The sequence below is a fragment of the Ciona intestinalis genome, chromosome 1 (assembly GCF_000224145.3).
Source record: "Ciona intestinalis chromosome 1, KH, whole genome shotgun sequence".
Lineage (NCBI taxonomy): Eukaryota > Metazoa > Chordata > Ascidiacea > Phlebobranchia > Cionidae > Ciona > Ciona intestinalis.
In genome coordinates, this window is record NC_020166.2 from 9,056,220 (window position 1) to 9,081,257 (window position 25,038).

At 34.2% G+C, this 25,038-nt stretch overlaps 4 protein-coding genes across 6 annotated transcripts in view; all 4 read right to left on the reverse strand.

The window, feature by feature from the left end:
• Nucleotide 1: 1 nt before the first annotated feature.
• LOC104265357 (transmembrane protein 8B-like) lies at nucleotides 2–3,047 on the reverse strand. Its single transcript, XM_009859165.3, has one exon. The coding sequence runs from the start codon at nucleotides 2,952–2,954 to the stop codon at nucleotides 1,080–1,082; it is 1,875 nt and encodes a 624-aa protein (XP_009857467.1). The 5' UTR covers nucleotides 2,955–3,047; the 3' UTR covers nucleotides 2–1,079.
• Nucleotides 3,048–4,047: 1,000 nt separating this feature from the next.
• Nucleotides 4,048–13,802, reverse strand: LOC100176619 (stAR-related lipid transfer protein 3). Of its 3 annotated transcripts, none has more exons than XM_009864210.3 (13): nucleotides 13,585–13,802; nucleotides 12,715–12,942; nucleotides 11,779–11,908; nucleotides 11,193–11,288; nucleotides 10,366–10,509; nucleotides 8,624–8,744; nucleotides 8,087–8,224; nucleotides 7,565–7,737; nucleotides 6,155–6,256; nucleotides 5,714–5,773; nucleotides 5,248–5,435; nucleotides 4,886–4,979; nucleotides 4,048–4,531 (listed from the first exon to the last, which is right to left on the reverse strand). In XM_009864210.3, the coding sequence occupies exons 2-13, from the start codon at nucleotides 12,921–12,923 to the stop codon at nucleotides 4,439–4,441; spliced, it is 1,548 nt and encodes a 515-aa protein (XP_009862512.1). In that variant the 5' UTR covers nucleotides 12,924–12,942; nucleotides 13,585–13,802; the 3' UTR covers nucleotides 4,048–4,438. The 3 variants fall into 3 exon arrangements, with proteins under 3 accessions (XP_009862512.1, XP_002130557.2, XP_018667135.1); XM_002130521.5 differs by having other exon boundaries at nucleotides 8,624–8,747; XM_018811590.2 differs by lacking the exon at nucleotides 13,585–13,802 and adding an exon at nucleotides 13,177–13,198 and having other exon boundaries at nucleotides 8,624–8,747.
• Nucleotides 13,803–14,211: 409 nt separating this feature from the next.
• On the reverse strand, nucleotides 14,212–19,579 carry LOC100178943 (3-hydroxyisobutyrate dehydrogenase, mitochondrial-like). Its single transcript, XM_002130387.3, has 8 exons — nucleotides 19,452–19,579; nucleotides 19,072–19,212; nucleotides 18,488–18,597; nucleotides 16,964–17,085; nucleotides 16,456–16,553; nucleotides 15,916–16,028; nucleotides 15,389–15,545; nucleotides 14,212–15,002 (listed from the first exon to the last, which is right to left on the reverse strand). Exons 1-8 carry the CDS (start codon nucleotides 19,521–19,523, stop codon nucleotides 14,847–14,849), a joined length of 969 nt encoding a protein of 322 aa, XP_002130423.1. The 5' UTR covers nucleotides 19,524–19,579; the 3' UTR covers nucleotides 14,212–14,846.
• A 668-nt stretch (nucleotides 19,580–20,247) lies between these two features.
• Nucleotides 20,248–25,038, reverse strand: part of LOC100181298 (26S proteasome non-ATPase regulatory subunit 3) — a 5,888-nt gene continuing 1,097 nt past the window's right edge. Inside the window, exons 3-10 of the mRNA XM_002130260.5 lie at nucleotides 24,322–24,441; nucleotides 23,727–23,875; nucleotides 23,295–23,485; nucleotides 22,833–22,936; nucleotides 22,369–22,483; nucleotides 21,623–21,846; nucleotides 21,098–21,253; nucleotides 20,248–20,627 (exon numbers count right to left, since the gene is read on the reverse strand). Of these exons, the coding sequence (XP_002130296.3) occupies nucleotides 20,502–20,627; nucleotides 21,098–21,253; nucleotides 21,623–21,846; nucleotides 22,369–22,483; nucleotides 22,833–22,936; nucleotides 23,295–23,485; nucleotides 23,727–23,875; nucleotides 24,322–24,441 (1,185 nt within the window). The 3' untranslated portion in view covers nucleotides 20,248–20,501. The remainder of the gene's footprint in view (nucleotides 20,628–21,097; nucleotides 21,254–21,622; nucleotides 21,847–22,368; nucleotides 22,484–22,832; nucleotides 22,937–23,294; nucleotides 23,486–23,726; nucleotides 23,876–24,321; nucleotides 24,442–25,038) is intronic.

Below are 25,038 nucleotides of genomic sequence, written 5' to 3' on the forward strand. Positions count from 1 at the left end.
ACACAATGGTGAAAAAACATGAATTTAGATAAACATGCTCACGGTAATATAATAATACAGTAAATTGTTGCAGCAATTGTATGCAAAATATGTGGCTATTAAAAGCATAATATCGATAGCTGTAATGAATTTAAAACACAGGAAGGAAAGAATAGAAATTATTGGTTTAAAACACAATAAATCTCGAAATATAAAGAAACTTAATGATAAGCATTCTTAAAGTAAAATAGAGGATTTTTTTTATGATTTCCTCTTTAGATCACAATTCAGTTAATTCCAAATACCAGGTGGCAGATAAATGTATGGTCAAACAAAGCAACCCCTTTGTGGTTGGGTCAACTTTAGCAAGTTACCCGTTTTAGGTGAATTTCCAAGGCCTGTAGTGCATATTAAAACTCAAAAATATTTTTTTTTTAAATTTTAAATTAAACAAAATTAAGCAACCAAGTTATAAGTGTGGATTGGGGTACAGAGAAAAGGATTGAATTTGTTATATTTTGGTTAGTATTGAATAAAATGTGTTTAAGGAACTTGATTAAGATTGCACTACGTATATTCCTGTGGCGAACATGAGAAATAGGCAAAAAAAGAATTTGGTAAAAACATTGATATCTTTTTCAATTGAGAGTTAGGGTTAGGGAACATTATAAAGGAGATGTTGCACAGTTACTTGTAGCTTAGGTATCTGATTGCTCATAAAATGTTGTGGTGAATGAAATCAATATACTAGAATTACCAATATGTATCACATGCGCATGAGGTGTAAAAATAATGAAAAATAAAAGATAAAGTAATACAGTACCACAATAGCCTAGGTAGATGGTGTTCGGAAAGTCACTGTGTAGTTACGTATTCATTAACAAACATGATTCAGTATAGAATCCAGGAGGTACATGAATTACAATTATAAATGATGTTAAAAGTGACCCCCGTTAGCATCAATACAGGCTTGAAGCCTTTTTATTTTGTTTCTAAACACCTCAATCCTTGGAATAGACTGAATGAATGCTGTTATTGCTGTTATTAGACAGTGCACAGTGACTTTCCGAACACACTGTAGATAAAGAAACTAAAAAACATTAAAGGTTTAAGCTAGATGAGCTCCCCCCATATGGTGTGAACCTTATGTTGGTTTCATTTTGTGATAAGGTAAGAGGTGGTGACTGTGATGTAAAAGAAGCGTCACCAACTACATTATATGATAAGTTTAATCGCTTAGGGCCAACTGGTAATAAGAACAACACTGCAAGTGCCATAAGAATATGCCACATACTGTGCACTATGTAGTAATTATCCTTTGTTTCTACAAATGCATAAAGTATAAGCCCTGTGCCAGCACATATAATACCAGGTACAATGCTAACAAGAGTTTTCTTTTTACCAGGATAACATTCCTTATTTATACGACATTGTCTCACCCATGAAAATATAACAAATGCAACAGCAATAATTGCAGGCACAACAACAGTCCATAAATTGAATCGGTCAAATGAAATTACAACAGCAAAGGCAAGGCAACCTAACACATGGAAAAAAGCTTCAATACTTAACGGAAACTTAGCTACAGCAATAAGCGTAAACCAAATAGCTGTCAAGGAACTTAAAAAGTCAGAAAACTGTAAAGTTTCATAGGGCATAAGGCAGTAGACCACTTGGCCAGGTTGGTCACATGCGTGGTAAAAACTTGACATAAATGCAACAAAAAAATAAACTAGAGCTTCAGTGTAATATTTCCTATAAACAGCCAGACATACACATGGTAAAAACAGAAGGTTGCTCATAGTAAGAAGTAGCGTATACAGCAACTGTGTGTTATAACTTAAAGCTGTTGAACCATCACTGCAGTCCAAGCCTTTCCAACCTACTTTACATTTACAAGCACCGAATAACAACTCATCACTTCGATATAAACCACATGATCCATGCCCTTTGTTTGACTGACATGAGTTAATACAAGTTATTATATTCACTGACAGTTCTATCTTTTGCGATATGTTCTCACACGCAGAGGCCTCACAGGCTAGCTTGACGTCTATAAACCACTGCCCTGAATGTGGGAATGGAAGGTACCAGGAATATTGGGCTCCAGGGAGACTGTTATTAATAAATATTGTGTCGTTATTGCCGCATTCCCCGTTGGATGAAAACCCAGGTTTTAAGCATCCAAAAATAGCCTCATTACTACCAAGTGCCTCAGGGGACTTGATGTTTATTTTCACAGTTCCTCCAGAGTCAGAAAGTGAGTTAATATCCCAGAAAAACCTGGTGGATTCATTGTATTTTATGATGTATGTGTCATTAGATGTTGTAAATAAAACATCAAATAAATTTCGTTGCTTTCTGCTCAAAAATATTGAATTTGGGTGAGTTGTAATTTCATCAACAGAAGCTATTGTTGTTGATGTATTAAAAGCATTCACAACAATAACCTCTAAACTTGCAAAGTATCTGCAATCTTTAGTTAGGCCATCAACACCAATGTGTTGGCTGTCAATTGGTAAATAGGCTGCAGCAAAGTAATCTCCTGTTTGGTTTGTTGTTAAATTGACATAAAGCTCATTCTGTGACCCTTCAGTTGCTGAAACTACAAAACTTCCAGAATAAATCACGCCATCTGTCCACACAAAAGTATTTTCTGGTAGCTTTGCACCAAGGGGGTTAGGAATTGGTATCCCCCCTTTTCGGAGCACAACTTGTACATGAGTGTCCGGGCAATTTACCGAGATACCCCCGCCTGACTGTGACACACTTCCATGAAGGATCATAGAGATCCTATCAACAGCATTTTCAATCCTCCAGAAAAAAACTTCTTGGTCCCCAACTCCGTTGAATTGCCGAAGTCGTTTTGAACCGATACTCGTTAAAACTTGGGTTTTTTCTTCATAAACTGTCCCATCCACATACGTAGTTTGAAAACATAAACTTATAAGTAATATTGCAACTCCAATATACATTACAATGAAACTGTGTTCATGCAAGCTAAAGGAAAGTTAAATGTTATTTATCTGTAAAATTTTAGTTAAAATACATATATACATACATTATATTATAGAATTATAATTTTCTATATATTTCCAAGACTACAATAGCAAAGGTTAATTTAAATACAACATGGCCATGAAATGAAATTAACAGATTATGCTGGTAAAAAGTGTTAAAGTCAGTGGATATATAGGTTTATGACCAGAATCTAACATAGGAGGGGGGATTCTTCACCAGCACCCACATTTCATTATTACACAAAAATATAGTTATAAACTTATAGACATACGATTTTACAACAGGTCATTCCAATGAGATATTTTATACAGATCATACTTGCAAAGATGTGTTATTTTCCCTATCTAGTACTCCACGAACGCCAAAAAACTTACAAAACACAGCCCACCTAACTCTATTATTTCCAAAACTCAAATTTGCCAAAACAAATTCCCCGATGCGTCAATCAGCTGATGTCTCATAACACGACAAACATTCGGGGACGATTTTAAACAATACAATAATGTTTACGAGTTACCGGGCTTTGTTTGCTATACTAGTTCGTGAGTTTCTTGTATTAAATGATTTTTTATACGGTGATCTATAGTTAAAGATTGAACATGATTTGCCCGCAATTTAATTTTGCAATTAAAATCAATAATACTGATTTTCTGCCTCTCGTCTAGCGAAACTATGTTACTATTTTATCCCAGTACAACAGAAAAATTATAAAACGACCGGTGTTGTGTAATCCATTTCTGGCGTACATGGTGGATTAATGCATTTTATTTCCGATGTGCACAGTTGTTCTACGTTAAACTTATTGACCAATCTTTTAATGGAGAATGTTATATAGCAAATGACATTAGTTAAAACAACACATCGGTAACTACCAAGTTGTATCTTTTACATCTGATTTTGTCTAAAGATACACAAAACTTCTATGTGTGCCAGACTTCCAAACTTGGTGCCCTAGTTAATAGCCATACACAAACTCCAAACAGGAAAGCTTATGTTATGTGCTGTACCAAAGCCCATACCCAAACTGAGTAAGAATATCCATGCATATACTTTCAACACTATTTTATTGGCGAGATGAAACACGGCATAACAAAATACGCACAAAAGTTTAAAACTTTTAAATTCACATAGCTGCAACGAAAACACTCAAAAATAAAATCGCCTAAAATTTTGATAGGTATATCAATAATAAAATATCAAAATTAGTCTAACATGAAAGTGCATGGCATCATTAAAGAGAGACGTGTTATATGACGTCATTAAACACATGTTTTGTGATGTCATTATTACATCACAAGTGCAATTAAAATATGTTTAGTATGAAACTGAAACCAGGTAATATGGAACGTGGTTGGAATGAGTTAATTTGGAAATAACTGAACTCTAATGTTAAGTTTTAAAATGTGATTAACTGTGGTATATTGGTTTGTTTGTCTTCTTAAAGCACCTTTAATCTTTCTTTCATTGCAGATACAAAGTTGATCATGGTAGAAGTTAAGTTTCGATTTACGAGAGAACGAGATAAATTTCCCTGGGAAGTAAAATTAATAAAGGAAATTTATTAATCCTTGTGTAGCAGAAATTTAAGGAGTTGAAACACAACATCCTATTGAGTCCCATTAATAAAAGTAAAAAAAGTGGGCTAGAACGACTAACTATACTTTAACAATATAGATAATATAGATATTCTTGCATGATAGGGCAACACCGATGTTCTGTTTCATACCCCACGTGCCGCTTACGAGTTAGCATGTATGTTACCTGTTTTATTAAAGGAAAAGTTCAAATATTGCCCACCAATATTTACACAAGAAACAAAACAGACTTTAATGCACACCAAACATAATCTATTAATAATACAAAAAACATTGCATGCCAGCCTTACCATGAGGTTTGTGTTTAAAATCCAAATAAACTTAGTTGAGTAAGGTCCATCAGCACCAGGTCCTACCACGAATCCCGTTGGTCCGTTTACCCCTCTGTGGTGTAAAATAGTTAAATATTGCACTGTGGGGTAAAGTGGTCACCGTTAGCGGATGATATTTTACATTTCCTGATCATATTTAGGCAATAAACAACACTCTTAGAGTCATAAGGATACGGCTATATAATTGTTTAAATATTCTTTTTCTAGAACCAAATAGGACTATAAAAGAGAAAATTTCAAAAAGAAAATTCAAAACAAATACAGTTAACAGTAAAACATGTATCAGCACTCTGGCTCACAATAACACACAGCAACCTCACCTTACAAAGTTTGACTTGGGCACCATATGTTCACATGCGTTGGTGCTTATCCCTGCACTGACGTAATCGTCACCAAACTTATCAACTCGACGAACCGTAACAAACTCACGACTCGATATCAACCCCATGGCAGCAGGAGCCGATACTTCAAGTGTGATGAACGTCTGCTCACCTACTTTACCAAGAACCTGTGAAAAATCAAAAGTTTATCTGTGGGTTTTTCTAGAAGAAATATTACTTTTCAAGCACTGATACTACAGTACAGAAATTTATACAAAAAACAATTGTTTTAAAAATTATGGTTTTATATTCTGAATTTGTCCAGTGCTGTATAAGTATAAGGCAGCAACAGTGCTTTTTTTATAGAGTGGTAACAGTCACTGCCCCATCCAAGGCCACTGTATGTCTCACTGTAGGACTTATCACATACAGAATAGTTCAATTCAAAGTAAACGCAGATCTTTACCTTGACATCTGAAACAGTTTTATTCCACTGTGGCATTTCTTCCGGTTTCCTTATTATTTCCTGCAAAGAAAGTGTTTAAGATCATACTCGCTCAATGGTGCAGCCACAAAAAAAAATTGGAGGAGGGATTTATTTTTGATTTAATCTTTGTTTTGAAAATATATAAACAATTTCATGCGCTGATTAAATTTTGCTGCAGAATTTAAGGAAACAGAATGAAAGTTTGCCCAACACTAGTTTATAACCAAAGAGCGTTGTTCATTTTATTTTAATTAAAAGAAGAGTATGACCTCAAACCCCTAACCAACATGCAATTACAAAGGACAGAGTGCTACAACTCATTAATGACACTGGGTTGGATAAAGGTTCGCTAATGGTCTCGCCACACAAGGTCAAATACACAGAATTAGTTTTAGTGGCTAGCATAGAATTATTACTTACATTAAATAGCACACTTGGTGTGACTGCAGGAATATTTGCAACAATTTTAAAAGTTTTTCCAAATTCTTTGTTGTCGTAACTGAACACTGTGTCACCGTTGCTCTGAATACAAATAATAGAAATGTTATAATAGAATAAAAAATAGTACTAAATGTAAAAATGCCTTTCAGACATTTTGTTTGCATACAGACAAAAGACTGCTCACTAGTTTAAAAACAGTGTTGTTTTTAACAAATTTTCATCTTTTTATCTGTTTTACAGTGACAACCTAAAACAGTTCAAAATTTAGTCCTTTAGTATTTCTAGCCTGAAAAAGTGTTCTAAAATATAACATAAAAATGTTGGTAAAAAAAAACATAGATATAGAGCTTCAATAATTTTCTAATTAGCTTCGCCAAATGTATTACTATGTAAATATTATGATTGTCTTATTGATATGAAATCCCATCCTCGGTTAGGATTACTTCCAAACTACAGTATACACATTTCAAAGGTCCATTTTAAATCTCAACCATAATTATAACCTTAGTCAGGATAATCTGTGTATGATAGTGGACCTTAGTGGTCTATATTGGAAGCTGGAAATTGCTTACATTGCATAATTTAATAAGTAAATTGCTATGTGGATGATTTTAACAAAAACTAACAAGAGAATTAAGTTTCTTAAAAATGCATTTTTGATTCTTAATCAAGATAAATAAAAAGGGAATGATAATAAAAACAATGGAAATGTATAAACTAAAAAGTGTTTTATGAATGGTTGACGTTCATGTGCTGTGAGGACTTTGTTCTGTTTACTTAAGTCTTGTGATTGTTTGTTGTTGTGTGCTGGTTAGTAATGGTTAGTGGTAACACCACATGATACACATGTGAGTCATAAGGTCCAATATTTTGTTTGTGAGTAAATGAGAAAGTCATTCAAGTTCCCACCCAACGAGAACATAAATGACCAAACCAACCAAAACTCATCCCTGCTCATCCACACACTGAGATAGCTCCAACTACCCAACTGTGGGCATGGGAGTGGCAACCATGGATAAGTCATATATGTATGAGTTGACTCAAGAATTTATAAGTATGAGTTGTCTATGACTGCCCGGCGCTGTATTTTTTCTGCTGGATCTAATGTTGCCAGCTATTTTTTAAGCAGTCACTATTATAGTGCATTTTGCATGTCATCAAAGCTATGAACTAAACCAACCAAGATTAAACCCAATGTCATGTTGACATATCCACACACTACAATACAGCGGACTTTATCATAGTATAGGCAGAAATTCTTGTAAGCCACAAAGCCAAAGCTTTCCTGAGTAAAATATGGCACCTTTATAAGCAGCTGCATTCACAAAGTCATTTATGCCTACTGCCCATTAAAAGTAACTGCAATTTAGTTAACTTATATCAACTTACCAGAACTTTCTCAGTCTTCCATATCGTATTATTCTGATAAAGTTCCCACAGTTGGTCGAGCCCGTTCTTCCCCTCGTTTACGATTGCGACATCGGCCTCGCTCCAGTTTGAGTTGTTTCTATGGTAACCATGCATCGAGTAATACATTGACTCCGCATGACCGCACTCTGAACCTGCGGAGGTTAAAAGTTCATGGATGAAATTATTGCAATCCTATACAAAGTTCACCACTTTTTTGCATTATTGTGAACTAAATATTTAATTTTTATTCCTTTAGTTTTCCCTGACATAAAGGACCATTGTTTAATCATAGTACACATTTTTACAATAATATTTTAATGATATTACTATATCATACTTGTCTTTTATATGAGCAGGCCTTAATATTTGGGTAAGTCAGAAAAGTTAAACAAATTTTAAGCTGCTGCATTTAAGTTACAAATTTGGGTGTTCCTATTACACAGTGTTGCATTAATATTATAAAATATCCAAGGGTTTTAAAAGATTTGGAAATATGCTCACCTGGTGGTGTAGCAGCAGGTGAGTAGAACGAGGCACGTTCGGATGTTGCTCCGTACGAGGGACGAGGAACAAACCTACGACCATCATCTTGTGGAGGAGTGGATTGGTAAGACTGCTGGAGGAAATCACGAACTGTTTCTGTGGGAGTAATATTATGTTGTTGTTGTAGCTTACAGGCATAATGTAAAAATATAGGTATGTAGCTCTTCTGGTTAAAATATAAGTTTTGTTATGTCATTGCTGGAGAAACTTAGGGACTGTTTATGAGAATAATGTTGTCACTTGTTTTGCACCATGGCTCAGTGGTTTAGAGCTTTGATGCTTGATAGCAATTGATGCATCATGTCCTCGGGTAATACACCCAACAAAATTTCTTGACTCTCCAACCAAGTGGTCACTTATGGGTAACAACCTGGGTGTCAGGGGTAATATGCAAAATCTGGCTTAAATCTTGTGTCCTCTGACAAAGAAAACACTTTGCTCCAACATTGTTCACTTTATATTACGCCTTGCAGCAACATTTTAACTAATACATACTTTGTGCAAGTTTCATCTCAGCAGGTAGAACTTTAAAATCCACGAACCAAACTTCAATCCAAGTTAAAACAAAGTCAGCCAACACAACAACTATTGTCATGGGAAGATTCAAACTTGAGGTCTGCTGAAGTATAAAGTTGTTAAAATGATAAGGAATATGCAATAAATAAGACAATTCAGTAAATCTACAATAACAGTCATTGAGTGTCATAGCAGCCTGATGAAAGCAACCTGAATATGTCGTTGAAACTTTAGTTAGCAAAATTGTTATCTAAAAAAAACTCTAGTATAAATCATTTTTATGGTTATATGGTTTGATACATATATATGTTTTATTTTGTCTTTTGATTATGCCCACATACCCAAAGATTAATATATGCCAAGTTACAATGGGTTTTAACTAAAGACACACAGTAGTTATAACAGAAGCAAATGTAAGAAGACTAAGTAAAACTACTTTTTCACTCCTAGACAAATTGTAAAAAGGTTTTTATAAAACAGTTATTTTGACAAACATAAAACCACTTAAAAAGGAAACATAAACAAATCTAATAACATATTAAAGTTGCTATCTTTTAGCTACAAATCATATATTCTACACATCTACAGTCTACACCTTGCATAAGTATTTTACAAGGTTAAAAACCATACTGTTCTAAACAAAGACTGACATTCGCATTATAACATCCTACTACTTGAGCCCTTAATGCAAAACAATACGTTGGTATTATGTAATTGATACGTTACTACGTAGTATTCATGCATTTAAGTACAGGTACCACAACAACAAATAACCTGCTTGCAATAAACAATCTCTTCATAATAAGACACCTACACATATATATATACAAGATAAATCATTGTAAATAACAATCGCTATTATGATGAGTAAGTAGGAAATATCATCATAACAAAAGGGTTTTTCGCTTATTAGAAATAAAGAGGTTCTGATTTAACCCTTAAATCACAATAACAAACATTTAGAGTTGCTGATTTAGACCAGAGTTGGTAGATTTCAAAATTCCACATTCTTAGTTTTGTTCTAATATTGTATTGTATACATATACATATTCATATTTAGTCCCATGTTATCAGATTGACAATGTTTATTAGTGAGTTCTACACAATGTTTCCAACTATTCCCTCTATTCAAGCGGATTCAAAATAAACAATTGGTGGCATTTACTTAAAATGTCAAATCTTGTAAGTTAGAACATGTTCATTACACGGAAGTTTTAGGTTTCATCGGTTCCTGAATTATACTTAAAATTACCTATGTCAACGCACTGTATAAATTACTAAAATATCTAATGCATTTATTTGTCATTATTATGTAAAACGAGTCCAGGCATAGTTTTCTTTGCTTTCTATTGTGTTCAATATGAGGTCCTATGGTACAATGGTAGTTGTCATGGGGAAAACAAGAAAACTATGGACTGTGCAAGACTCATATATTTCATAGACATGCAAAATGCACTATAGTAGTGACCGACCAAAAATTGCTGGCCATATATAGCAGCGAAAACAGAAACAACACAACTTATACTTATAACACTCAAAGTTAGTGTAACATTGACATGCAAAATTCAGTTTAGTGGTGACTGACTTAAAATAGCTGAGAAATTGGATGTGGCCAGTATTTATTGGGCAGAAATATTGAAAGTAAAAAAAAGGAAATAATAAATATATATATATTATATAAAATAAAATATTAACAATTATGAAACTTAACATTTTCTTACTTTGCTCATGGCAAATATTCCAAATATTTTCAGAATAAGCAGAACATCACTAACAGCAGTGCTCACAGCAACTGGCCAATAATGTTTGATGCGCAGTATCGCATATGATAACACCAGGAACAAGAAACGTACTGCTGCTAACATCTGTGGGGACAAAACTTAGATAAGTCAATGCTTTAAAACATTTAAATGAATGAGTGTAACTTTATCCTCACAATGGTAGCTGCATTGAGCCTTCAACCCTTTACCTCTGGGTTAGAGCCAGCCAAGCTAACCACTTTGCCATGGTGCAGGTTATGGGGGAAATAATACTTTTTTAAAGGATGTATTAAAAAATTGCATAAATAGACTTAATAGAGTAAATGGTGTAATGTAAACAGAGCGCTTCTAAATGACAGACCTTAAAGAAACATTTCGCTACACTCGTAATTTACAAAACAAAGTGTATTTACTGTATTACACCTCTTTTTTAATGTTATATACAACATCCAGCGATGTAATATAAAGCCCTACAACATTTCAACATGTCTATATCAAGTAAAAGTGTGTATGTTATGATTAAATATTAAGCCAGAAGAGTTATATTGGACATATAATATGCCTGGCACCAGCATATATATATATATATATATATTATACATGTAAACCAAGTGTGTAATGATAGACAAACATAATACAAACTTTACAGGAATTCCCCCATGTCTGTCCCAAGTGTTTGAAGAATTACACTACTGTGTAAGTAAGAGATACACAGTTAGGGGAACTAGTTATTAAATTATTAATACCATTGGCTTTGGTAGTTAAACTTGTTAGGTAACAATACTTACTGTGACATCAAACAATGATTCGGAAGGTTTATAAAAATGTGACATTTGGAAATTAAGGATTGTGAAAAATGGATCCTTCCCGTTTGTGCTTGAGATCTGAATTATATTTAATATAAGTTATTGATTTAATATAAAAGTAACACAGACCTACTAGATAAAACATATTACATTATTATAACTTCTATTCTATATGGGTGAGGTCCTTGACAACTTGGGAACCTAGGGTTTATGCCAGATTTTGTTAAATACCCAATTTTTAATACATATTTTACTTTTTTCGTGGTAAAAAAAGTTTACAGAAAGTCGAGCAAGTCATAATGTCTGTATCATGTTATTCATTATTTTATGCCAAGTAGCAACAACAGGAGAGTAAACTAGATAGCCTTCCTAGATATCTAGTTTACTACCAAATCCATGTACAATAATTAGAATCAAATCATATTTAAATAAAACAATATTGTAGTAATAAAACAAATGTAACTTTATGTAATTATGATTTAGGCCATGACAATTATATACAGTTTATTAAGATAAAATTTAATAAAACCTATTCAAATAACTTGTAAAGAAAGAAGTAACAACCCACCCCACATTCAGTGAGCCACAATAGAACCGTAATAAGAAAGTCAAAGGTGACGAAAAGACAAAAAGTTCTTCTTGGATCCGATATCCTTCTATCAGATGCTAACGTCAGCAGAGATGACGTTTCTTCACTCCTAGTGGGTGGGTGTTGTGAGGATGAGGTGTTATAAATAACAGTGTTTAAAGTACAAGCATAAAACCATTTATATATATAAAGTACTATGGGGAAAGATGGGACACCTTTAGCACATAATATCCAAATACCCTGACAAGTAATTATTATTAAAAGCATATTAGTTATTACTGTAGTATTTCCAATAAGTTATTGTTAGCACTAAAATATTAATAGAAAATATTGGCATTATGTGTTCACCAAGCTGACTATTCCTGTTTATAATAATGTTAATTATTGATTGACCCGGCATTACCGGCATACACATAACTGTGGGGATTAATTGCTTGTGCCTAATTAATCAGCATAATTGCAATCAGGCACGTTCTGTAATAAAGAATAGGTTTAATGAAACATGGAAACATTAACTTTTGTCTATGATACCAGCAGTGTATATATTTATCATGCTTTTATTGCTACAGATCTACGAACTCAACTTCATTGATTAATGTAGTAAACGCAATATACATTGGGTTAAAAGCTCTGTTATACATCAACTGGGATCCTGAGACATTTGATGTAAGCCAGTTTAAAAAATTGGATTAACATGTCATACTAGGTACCCCTAACTTACATCCATGCTTTTGTTCTCTTAACCTGGTGTTAGGTTTATATTGCATTCCCGTTTAATAAAAGACACCATGCTCGAATGTCGGCCTTGGTTGAGGGATCTTAACACATTTGATGTCATGCAGTTTCAAAAAAGGTTTACAAACTTAACATGTTGCACTAGCAACCCTAATATTACATTCATGCTTTTGTTCTAACCTGTGACTTTGATTATGCCAATGTTGACTTGGTGAAGTAACCTCAACACCAGGTGTAGGAGCGGCAGGTGTTGCATAAAATGTTATTGCGTGGTTCTCCGCAGAATGGGCATCGTTGCAATTATTATGATTTCTATGATCTTGTATGACTTTCACTTGAGGGAGCAAGGGACGAGTTGTATCATCATCGTTAAGATCCGCATACGACATTACTTTGGTTTAAAACCACCTGTAAATAAATATTTTACTTCTAATAGTTGTAAATATGATTATTCTAGGAGAATTGTAGAAATGAACAAAAAGTATTTTAGTCTATAACTTCAACTTAAAGATATATAACTTTGGAATTAAGACAAAGGTTATAACTTGACATACTACCTACCAGTGGCTACCACTGTGCGGGAACATACAGATTCAAATGATGAAGATACAAAAAATACACTTTTAACTTAAAACACTAAACCTTTATCATTAAGACAAAGCAACAGAAAGATACTGTTCATACATCTGTTATTTATTTCATGCTCAACCAATCTGCCTACACATAAGTTCTCACCATATTTCTCAACATAATATAACAAGACTACACACAAACTTACACCCACTTAATTAAGGTCTAAGCATGTATCTTGAGTCACTTGGTTTAATAAAAAGAATAAAATAATACTCTAAATTATACATCGCCAAAACAGCTGCTGTCAACAAAATTAAAATATACAAACAAAATTTATTTAAATAAACGGCGTTTTTTTAATGATTAAAAAAACAAAAAAATACCCACATACAGGGAGGAAAGTAATTTATATTCATACTGAACATGAAGTTTCAACACAGCCACGCCAAGCATGTAATCAGAATTACGTAATCTTACCTTTATGTTGCGACTTTAAAATTTGCGGTAAGTGCAGATGTTCTGTGTGCGCATTTAACTTTTGATTTGTTTTATATACACTGTACAAAGTATATTTAGCATTCGATCTTCTCTCTTTGGCTTTTCAAACGATATGTTCGCAGCAATTACAAAGATTCATGCTCCTTTTTTTATTTTTTCTTTATTTTTTATCAACAAAGCACGATGATCAGCCGAGCGTGAGATCAGCTGATCAAAATCGTTCAAGCAGAAATCGTACCACATTGGGGTTAAAGGTGAAATTGGCGTAACACTGCGGAATATTTTGCGGGTACTCTATAGTTTTAGGGATTCATATTTTATTTATTTGGTTACCTACGGCTTACTGAATCTGTAAAACATTTAGGGTGATGAAAAAAGTTTTAAAATTTGTTTGTAGCATTATTAAACCTTGTAAAATTTTTGTATGGTATATATGTGAAAATAACCATGGTCGCACCATTGCCTACTAAAGATATTTTTAGTAGGCCATGGTCGCACATATTGTAGTCATACACCCCTACTAAAAACACTTAAGCGGTATTGATTCATTGGGTTGCTTGGAATGTTACTTTGCGGTTAATTACCCATGTTTACAAAATTAAAACATTTAATGCATCATTCTGTTTATTCCTGATAATACAAAACACAACAACAAAGTTGTACCAAAACATGATTCGAAAAATATTTTGAAATATAAATCAGAGCTTCTCAAACAGTTTAAGATGTCTTAGTTGTCTTAAATCTTAAATAAATAACAAGAACTTCTAAAAAAGTTCCAGATGTGTTCTGTTGAGTAGAACTATGAAATGATATACTTTAACCAGTTTAAGGCAGTTGTTTTCCCAAAAGTTTAAAAAATCCCGAAAAATAAACATTGTGGTAAAGCAACATGAAATATTAAGTGCATTTTCTGAATGTTAAAATATTGGGCCATAGTTTGTGTCTTGGGATGCAGGAACGTTATGTCAACACACCACAGGTAAAATATAGTAACAAGCAAAGGTAAATAATAAGCTATTAAAGTTTTGCAAATTTGTGAACTGTTTTTTTGAAATGAAACATTGGGAAGACATTATGGCAAAATGTAAAAATATGTTTTGGAATAATTATAAACACATTCATTTAAAAATAATTTAAATAGCATTTGCACAAAGTTTTTTTTATGGCAATCAGGGGTGGTAGGTTAGTTATATGAACCTCAAAGATTGGTAACATTTATAGTTGCACTGTATATAAACTCATTATTTATCATTTTCACTCAAAAACTTAAAAACTGATGAAAAATCTTTTTCTCCGAACCCTTTTTCACACAGCATGCGATACATCTGTAATGCTGATGCTCCCATTGGAGTCAGGGAGTTGGTGGCACTGGCTGCTTGCTGGGACAACCCAAGATCCTACAATATATGTGGTAATTAGGTTATTTGCTGTAGCATAATTTTTACAAAATTTGTTAAAGATCACTAGAAAGGTATGTCATGAATAAAAAAGCTGTAAAAATGTTTACCATGCAAAAATAGGGCTACAATATAAAATGAATATTTTAGACCCTGTGCAGTCGACGGTGCAGACATGCTTCTAAAGTTTAAATTTTATGTTTTTTTTACAAATTCAGACCATGTTTAAATGACCACTACGTTGCAGAAATGGCGGTTAGGTGTGTCGCCAAAGACATGCCCATAATAGTGCCATTGAGCATCAAACCTGATATCTTCTAATTACAATGCAAACGTTCTATGCTATAGCTATGATGGTTCCTTACTATACGTATAATAAACCATACCTTAGTCATGAGTGCTGTACCAAAACCACCCTGGTAGTTATTACTTGAAGGTACATTAGGTAGAACACCAGGTACAGGGTTGTAAGTATCAGATGACCAACACCGTCCACTTGAGGTGTTGATTATACCGGCCAATATTTTGGGATTCAAACCTAACCTGGGAATAAAATATGCATTCAAGTGGTAAAGTGGTTGTAATGTGTGAAAAAAAAGATCTTTTTTTCTGGTCTTAAAGGACCAACTTAAAAAACAGAAGATCTTTAACCTGTAATACACCTGGCAACAACAACATATACAATTTTTATATACAAAATCCCTTCTTTAGAAAACTCGTCCTTTCAAATTTGATCATGATAATAATGAAATCATAAATTAAACATAACTTACACAGGCATATATTAAGCACAGAAATACTAAAATTATTACAGTAAGAGGTCCTAGAGCATAATATGACGGGGGGCTCAAGATGTAAGCCCTACTGGGCAATATGAATATTGGTAGTGGAAACAATTAACATAGAAACCTACTTTATTCCAAGATTCATTGACTCGGATACTCCAATCATAGAAATAGCAAGTAACATGTTGTTGCAGATCTTGGCAGCTTGTCCAGTGCCCACACCACCACAGTGGACAACATTCTATAAAAATGACAAATTTGAAACTTCGTTTTATTTGCCCTTGTTAGGTTAAATTTACGGTAAATTGTAGCTGGTTGAATAAATGAATGTAACTTATTTGGCCTTGTGACAGGGCAACCGCAGTCGTTATAACACAGGTGTTCTGTTTCCTACATCTCATGCCTGCTTACAAGTTACCACAAATTTTTTTGTAGTGGACGATTTAGACAATCCATAAGGAATCACTAGATTGGGAACAACTGTGGTAAAATGTTTTGCCTGGGACACATATGCTCACAAAGACACAAACCACAATAGTAGCAGCATCAGGCCACAAACCCATTTTCTCCAAATTTGATACCGTCGGCAGTAATACAATCATTATGTAAACAAGGGGTAACAACACTTAGCAACAGAACATCATATGTAGCTGAGTAACTCTCCTTACCTTGCCTACATGGTTAAGTATGTGGGAAGCTGTTTCAAAATCTTCTTTCTCTCCACCCACCATGAATGTTAATGTAGCAGCTTGTGCTGCTCCAACTCCTGTATTATAAGCAATATCAATAGCAGTTAGAAACCTTTACATACCCATTTGATTACTGGAGATATGTAAGTTTTTTTCAACCATCATAACCATTGGTAATGACAGACAATCACTTTATAAATACTTTTATACACAAAAATCTCTAAAAAGTCACATGTGGTAACTTGTAAATAGTTGTAAGCGGACACGATGTATGTGAAACAGAACATGCGTGTTATAACAACTGTTGTTGCTCTAACAATGACAGTGGTTATAACACGGGGGTTCAGTTTTATTTATATTTATCTGCTTAAGTGAAACTGGAACCAATTGCTGCGAAAGCATTGTAAAAAACTTCAAATGTATATTATGTTGCCTAGTCTGTTGTCCCTGAGAATTTAAATTCATTTAAAGAATGCAAACCACTCACCCCCAGAGACAGGAGCATCAAGGTAGGTTGCAGATTTTAACTCTGATTGTTTTGCAACATTCTGTGACACGGCTGGGTCAATGGTTGAGCTGTCAATCAAAATACTGCCAGCTTGTACAGATCTGTGGGCATTGGATATTTAGTTTTAGTAATATTTATACATAGGCGTAAAGTTTTACTAAACGTTAGGGTTGCAAAAACCAAAAAAAAAGGAAGTCTTCGCGCCGGTAGGCGCGAAAAAAATAACGGTTTGCAACCCTTTGTTTTCGGTTTGCAACCCTTTAAATATGTGCTTTGTAAAAGCTCATACAAACGTAAACGTAATCAGAATTACGTAGGGATGAGACAAATTAAAATTACGCGCGTTCGGCGAGTCCGTGTAATGAGAAACGGTCGAATCCGATTGCCTGGCGAGTGACGTCACAGTAGCTATGTCGCATGCGCCTTTCGTCAAGCCCGCACGAGTGTGTGGTTATCTTACAAACGAAGACCCGTCCGTCGGAAATAGTAGGTTTCCAGAACAAAATACCGCGGAAATAAACTGCCTAAAACGTTTCCAACACTGCTTTATATTTATATGCAATGTTTTCCTCAGGCAAGCAGCATATTTATTACGAAATAGTAGGGATTCACACGTGGATTCATTGCATCATAATAGCGGTTGTTTGAACCTGGCAATTGATTACGACATAATAGCGATTCACACGTTGATTACTGACGTCACAATAGCGATTCACACGTGAATTATTTAGCAAACAGGAGTTTAAATACCAGTTGAATGCGTTTGTGTCGTGAATGACGCATCGGTATTGACATATTTTAACGAACGTAAATGAAGTTTGTTCGCAGTAATAATGGCGTCTTCGTTTGGTCGAACGTAATTCCTTACGCATTATTAGTATAGAGAAAATCAAAGGGTTGCCAGGCAACCCTGCAACCCCGTAACCTTACGCCAGTGTATTTATATATGTAAAAAATTTAGTGTAAGTAGTTATGCTAATGACCATGACCAATTTGAAAAAAAAATAGGCCTACCCTAGAAAACAATCCGGGGAACCAGGAGTCCCTACCAGTAAAAATGACACAGGTGGAGTAACTTGAGGATCAAACAACATACAATAAAGAAACGTTAGTATCATGATCAACCTATTATGCATTTTTTGTTCTGTTGGCAGATGGCAGGCACGAATGTAACTTCCTTTAACCTCACGTGGCCGGGAAAACGACAGTCGTTATAACATGGGTGTTCATACACCTCGTGCCAGCTTACGAGTTACCTTACCTTATGTACATTACTTTTATAAGTGGTTAATTTTATGGATTTTTTGTTGATGCATGGCTGATAATTTGGACAACCCATTAGTGACCACTGGGTTGGAGCGATTGTCGTTAAGCGTCTTGCCCAAAGACACATACGCCCACAATGGTAGCAGCGACGAGTGTTGAATCCATTATTTCTAGGTTACAGAAAGACGAACCAACCTATGGCATCATTGTCGCATACACTTTAATGACCAAACTTACTGTAAAATTCCTTCACTGCCCAGATAAACCTCCTGCACGTGTGAACTGTTCGGCAGCATGGTTATAATTTGTGTTGAATGTTTTGCAACTTCAGATGGCGAACTTACTATCTGTAGAAATGATGGGAGTTATGATGTTGGATGGGTCCGGGAAAGAGTTGTGCTGGTTGCATAAACAATTTACATAAGCGGCCTAGGTGTTAGGGGAATAGGCAAAATCTGGTCTAAACCCTTAGACAAGGACCTCACCCATATAAAATAGAACATTTTAATACATACTTTATGCAAGTTTCATCTCAGCAGGTTAATAAAGATAAGTTAATAGAGTAACAATTTCTTATGTAAAGTATTGGAACAAATTTGGCCTAAATCCCAGGTCGTCGACAAGGACCTCACCCACATAGATTAAAGACTGTTTGCATATAATGGCATGTTTGCACTTTAAATATCTGCCCATGTACATGGTAGTTTGTCAGGACTGCCATAAGTTTTGACTTCTAAACTGTTACCTAGTTAACATGCATTCATTCTTGGGATTATATTTTTTTTTAAATGTATGTGTAAAAATTACCAACTCTATAATACCTGTCCCCCAGCCTCTACTATTGGCTTGGTTGATGCTTCAATGACATCAAATGCAACAACTTTATGACCACTCTTCAGTAAGTTCATTGCCATGGGGCCTCCCATGTTACCAAGACCAATAAATCCAACTGTCCCAGTGCACTGAAAATTGATCAATTAAATATTAACTTGACAGAATAAATTTAAAATATGTAGCGTTATAAGTCGTTTTGTTACCTTTTAATAGCCTTATTTTGGAATAAATAGGACATGCAATTAGCATGAACATAGCTTTAACAACAGATTAAGCTTAAATATCTAATTTCTTAATATATGGGACTATGCAGTATAGGTATTAATTCAGATTTAAAGCGGTATTTAGTTTCTACAAGTTTAAATACCTTATTTCCTGATATTTGGGAGTATGCAGCAGGTACAGCCTTGCTGCAAACACGACGTAATAAAAAAGCCATCAAGATTTATTCAACTTACAACGTGGAAAAACCTGTTACACAATCGTTATAATAGTTTGACCATATTTCATATTACGTAATTATTTAATTCCCAATCAACTGTGCAATACACACAAACTTTTTAAACAAACAACATTTTCAGTTTTATATAATGTAATACAGGGCATTTTGTATTAGAATCATGTCGCCATCATTCTATAATAGACTAGAGAAGTCTCTTCATTGTTATATCATGAATTACAGGAAACGCTCAAAGCCATTCCACGTTATGCCAGCTGGCCAGTCGCTATCGTTACACTACACAATATACAATCTTTATGCATAATGAAATTTAGATAATAATAAATCCCAACACACCGACGGCTAAGTCGTAGTGTTTGCATTAATTCTCTGAAAAATTTTACATTCAAAGGGTTGTTCCAAAGTAACTTTGGGTTGTACAACGTGTGATTTCTATGGAGATATATGCATTTGAAATTCTGACTTCACTCTGAGGTGAACTTTATTACACACAAACTTGAAAGAAAATATGTCATAATTAAGATTTTGTAGCGACATCAACATAATGTCGTGTTGGTATAAGTTGTAGCTGTCATGGACATTGTATTAACGAATGTCCATTTGGAGCACTAAAGTGCCATATACCATACCAACCCACAGTGGTAAAGGCATAGTCCCTGAGAGTAATTCGGCAACGCCGCGTAGTCCCTTGTGCATAAGAATATACAACATATAGAAACCGTGTATTTTTGCCCTGGGTTTCAGTATACAAACGCTGCAGTAAGGTTACAGTTAACATACAATAGTAATGGATACCACAACATGCGACAAACGCAAAAGGTGTTTATTTTGTTGCAATCCTTTATCGAAGCAGCGAAAAAAATTTTTTGCCCAAAATCTCCTACAATTTGAACTTAAACATATATGCGTTAATACAAAATCGTTCTTATGATCGTGAGGAGTTCACGGCGTAGTAGATCACGGGAAATCGTCATCTTCATCAGCCATTTCTTTCGCAAACTCGATATCTTGTTGTTCACGCTCACGACGTTCTTCAGCACTTTCTAAGTCAACGTGGTAAGCCTTGGGTGGAAACCTCATGGCCTGGAATTCAATGCAAGGTTACTGTGGGTGGGGATATATTAGCTGACATTACACAAAATTTTTGAAAATGGTTAACTCTGCTACTATTGTGTGTTTTGAACAAGACACGTGGCGGGAATTCATAATTGTAAATGCAAGATCTGTAATGCAGATAGATGGATAGTATTACAAAGTTCAAAACAGTAAAAACAACAAAAAAATGAAAGTATGCATCCTCCCATGGCAGGACAACAACAATCGTTATAAAACATAGGTGCTCTGTTTGATATACCGCGACCTGCTTACAGTTACCACGAGTTACACTGTCAGGAGTTACCACCACATTAGGGTATAAGTGTATTCAGGTATTCATGATCCTATGAGCACAGTGTTTGCAAAAAGACATCCATCTACACACCAGTTCAATTAAACAACAATTCCATTGGGTATCAGGTTCAAGTTCATTACAAGGTAGTAAACACACAACTAACCATAACTGAGTTCTTATAAATATCAAGACAGAATGATATCCGATCATGGAAAGCTTTCTGTGGTTCCTGTGTGCTGTACACATCACTAACATCCTTGGTTTGTACATAACCTTCCTCGTGGTTCATTTCAGCTTCAATAACTCCGTCTCTTATCGCCTGTGATTAGTATCAGTATATACATACATATATTATAGTAATTCTGCTACTACTAAGTATAACATAGTACCACTGGAAAGTTTATTAAGACCAACAGTTTATCTCCCATGCAGACATTCTTCATGAGATTACTAAAATAGTTTGTTGATTTTAAATGTGGGGATACTGATTAGTTACATATAGTTAATGAGTTGCTGTTTACTGTTGTTGCCTAACACAAGAGGATAAATAAATTACTTTTTATATTCAGGTGTTTAATCTGTAAGGTAAGATGCCAATAACAATATGGCATGCCACGAAACCTTCTAGTTGGCCTTAAAGTTAACAGTGGTATAAAGTTAACATAAAGTTTCAAAAGACCGAGCCAACCTTAGCAATAATAAACTCCGCATCTTCTGCTGAATCCAGTTGTAGTTTAGCTGCAACATCTGAGAGCGAGATCCTTGAATAGCCGCTTGATATACGACGTACACCAGCCTTGATTACATTGTGTCGAACACGAAGTATCAGCGTGTAGTTACGATCACGCTGGAAAGCTTCCGCATGTTTCTCCAACGCAACATTGAAGGCACTTAGGTCACCAGTTCGTACCGCTGGGGATTTCGTGAAAGTTTTATTTGAGAATTTTAAAGTTTAGTTATTAAAGCTATTACAGTGTGTGGAAAAGCAGACACATTTGGTCATTTTATTCTTGTGGGTGGCAACTTGATTGACTAATTCATAATTGCCACTCTCATGCCCACAGTGAAGTTGGTGAAGCTAATGCAGGTTGTGGATAAGCAGGCATGACTTTTGGTTGTTTGGGTCATTTATATCTTCATAGGTGGGAACTTGAGTGACTTATACATGGTTGCTACTCCAATGTGCACAGTCAAGTTGCTAAAGCTATTCCAGTGTATGGATAGGTGCTAAGTCATAATAATAGTTTTGCCTAAAATTAAAATTATAGTTTTTTATAACTGCCAATAATTTCACTAATATTACCCATAGAGTTACATAGGTGGTAACTTGTAAGCGGAAAAGAATGGAAGGGAACACCCGTGTTATAACAACTGTCGCTGCTATGCCACACGAGAATGAATAAGTTTTATTCATTCAAAACAAGAAGTAATTACCTTGAGTGAGATCAAAATAAGGGACAAGTGATTTCTTCATGTCATTCTGTTTAAACTGGGCACGTTCGGGGATTTCCCCAAGGAGCAACTCAACCACAATAGAAAGCTTGGTAACCTGTTTTAGGGAGTGGAAATAGAGTTAATAAACAGGCGCACTCGACATCACGTTTTTTAAATTTATACAAAATCTGTGTGAAATGTGACATTGTTAAAATGCAGTAACATTCATATCATGAATTATAGAAAGCTTTATTGATTACTGTATAATTTTGCCCCGCTTGTAGACACAAAAAAGATGTGTGTAAGTAAAAATATGTGTGTAAGGTTATTTCAGCAATGTCACTTAGGAAAAAACAAATAAAATAACTGTGCCACCTATAAATACATTATTGTACTTTGAAATGCGAACATTACGTAATGCAAAATTAGTTATCACCAGATATAGTGTTAAATAAATAACATACAGTTTGTTTGAATCCAACAGCACTTGATTGTGGAGCTTTTCTTAGAGCTGTTACAAGCGTGCGGCGAGCTTCAGAATATTCAAGTTGGACCGCTTTTACACGACCTGGAATAAATATGAGGATTGTGCTAGACCACAAAGCTTGTGTAATATATATATATAATATGGTTGTAGGCAAGACAGAGCTTTTGGAAGTATAACTTATAACAGAGCAAACATTTTTATTTTAAACTGGATTTAAAGTGTTTTGGCACAATATATTTATAGAAGACTTATAGAATAGTGTAATTCAAATTCTTTAATTAAAAAAAAATTGGATTATATTTGGTACAATAAATTTTTCCTGGTATTAACATAACAGAGAAAGTAGCCAACTATTATAACAACATCAATGATAATATTTATTTATAATAATATTTTATAACAGGAAAACTACTGTTATAATAACAACAATGCTCATTACCTGTGTAATAAAGGTGACGTGCCCATTCATTATTTGAAGCCATTTCTGGAAAGGTTGATTTGGAAGCAAGTTTCTCTGCTTGTTCGTACAAGTTGTAATGCAGGTAGTTACGCAACAACAAGTTGAGCAGTGTTGCCTGTGTGTCAGTATCGTGCACTAACGCTGCTGTACGTAGTCGGGCATGGAGAACACTGGAAAGCAATGTGATTACACTTAAAATAGCAATGAAACATTTGAGGGTGTCATAATAATTTTCTAACTGTCAAAACAATTTTCCTTCAGGTATTTTTTTTAATTTATAATTTTTATTAAAAAAAATGTTTACTAAAAATACAAACCTGTTTCTACAGTTAACACATTTTATTGTTGCTTAACAAGCAATTTAATTTTATAAAATTTACACCACATGATACATTAAACACAAACTCCCACCTTCTAACGTCTTCAAGCTTTCCTATAAGTTCATAGACTCGACTATAATAGAAATAACATTTTGCAGCAAGAGAGTCAAGCGACCGTCGATTCTCGTTCACGAGTTTCGTTACAATTTTGTTGGAAAGTTTCATTGCGAGACTGTGAGACTAAAAATAAATTGTTTGGAATAAAATTAACTCTGGTGGGGAGCTAACTAATAACTATGTCAGATTGTGATTTATTTTTTTAAGTACAAAAACCAGTCTGGGTATTGGGAAAATGGGTCTGGCATAAAAAGGTCCGCACCAATATAGAATAAAACTCAACAATAAGTAAAAGCCAATACATATGATGGAATTTTCACCATAAATTATCAATATCAGATAGTATTGCCCTGATACATATATCTTATACAGGGCCGTACTATCATATTAATGGCATTTACTGGAAATTTTATTTTGTCAATATACGAACATTGTTTTTTACATAACTATGGCTTTACTATTTCCAGACTGTGTAGAGTGGCCTTTCTTATACACATAAATATAAAGCACACACAGATTATTTACCATTCATCCTTAAAAATAAATAAAAAAATATTATATGTTCTCACCTTACTATCTATAAGATAAATAAGAACAAGTAGATAAACATAGATCTCAGTCTCAGGTATCCTTGGTACTTTAGCTTGTCGCGAAGTCTTCACTGGTTCACCAGCCTCTGTTTCCATGCTCTTTGGAATAACAAAGGCAATTTACAATAATGTTTAAGGTGTTTTACCACTAACACTTAACAACTCAAATCTTTTAAAAAAATAAAATTATTTTAAACAAATTGAAATTCCATATATTATATAATATATATATATATATATATATATTATATATATAATATATGGAATTTCAATTTGTTTAAAATAATTTTATATATATATTATAATTGAGAGTTAAAGTTATCACTTCATGTACAGGAGTACACGTACATACTAATTAAGAAGTAAAGATATATAATAAGACATTGTGCAGAAAAATTGAAGAGCCTAAATTCCAATGAATAAAACCTCATTGCTCTGTCCATTTTTAATAAAGTATTACACAAAGGACAATAACAAAACTATTATAAATAATCCATGTATGGTTGACAATTTGGATATCCCTTTAGTCCCCACTGGGTTTATGCAATTTTTACATGACCTATAGTTTGAATGAATGAATGTAACTTACTTTATCCTCGCGTGGCCGGAAAACGACAGTCGTTATCACACGGGTTTAACACCTCGTGCCAGCTTACGAGTTACCTTGTATGTTACTTTGTGGGTGATTATTTTTTC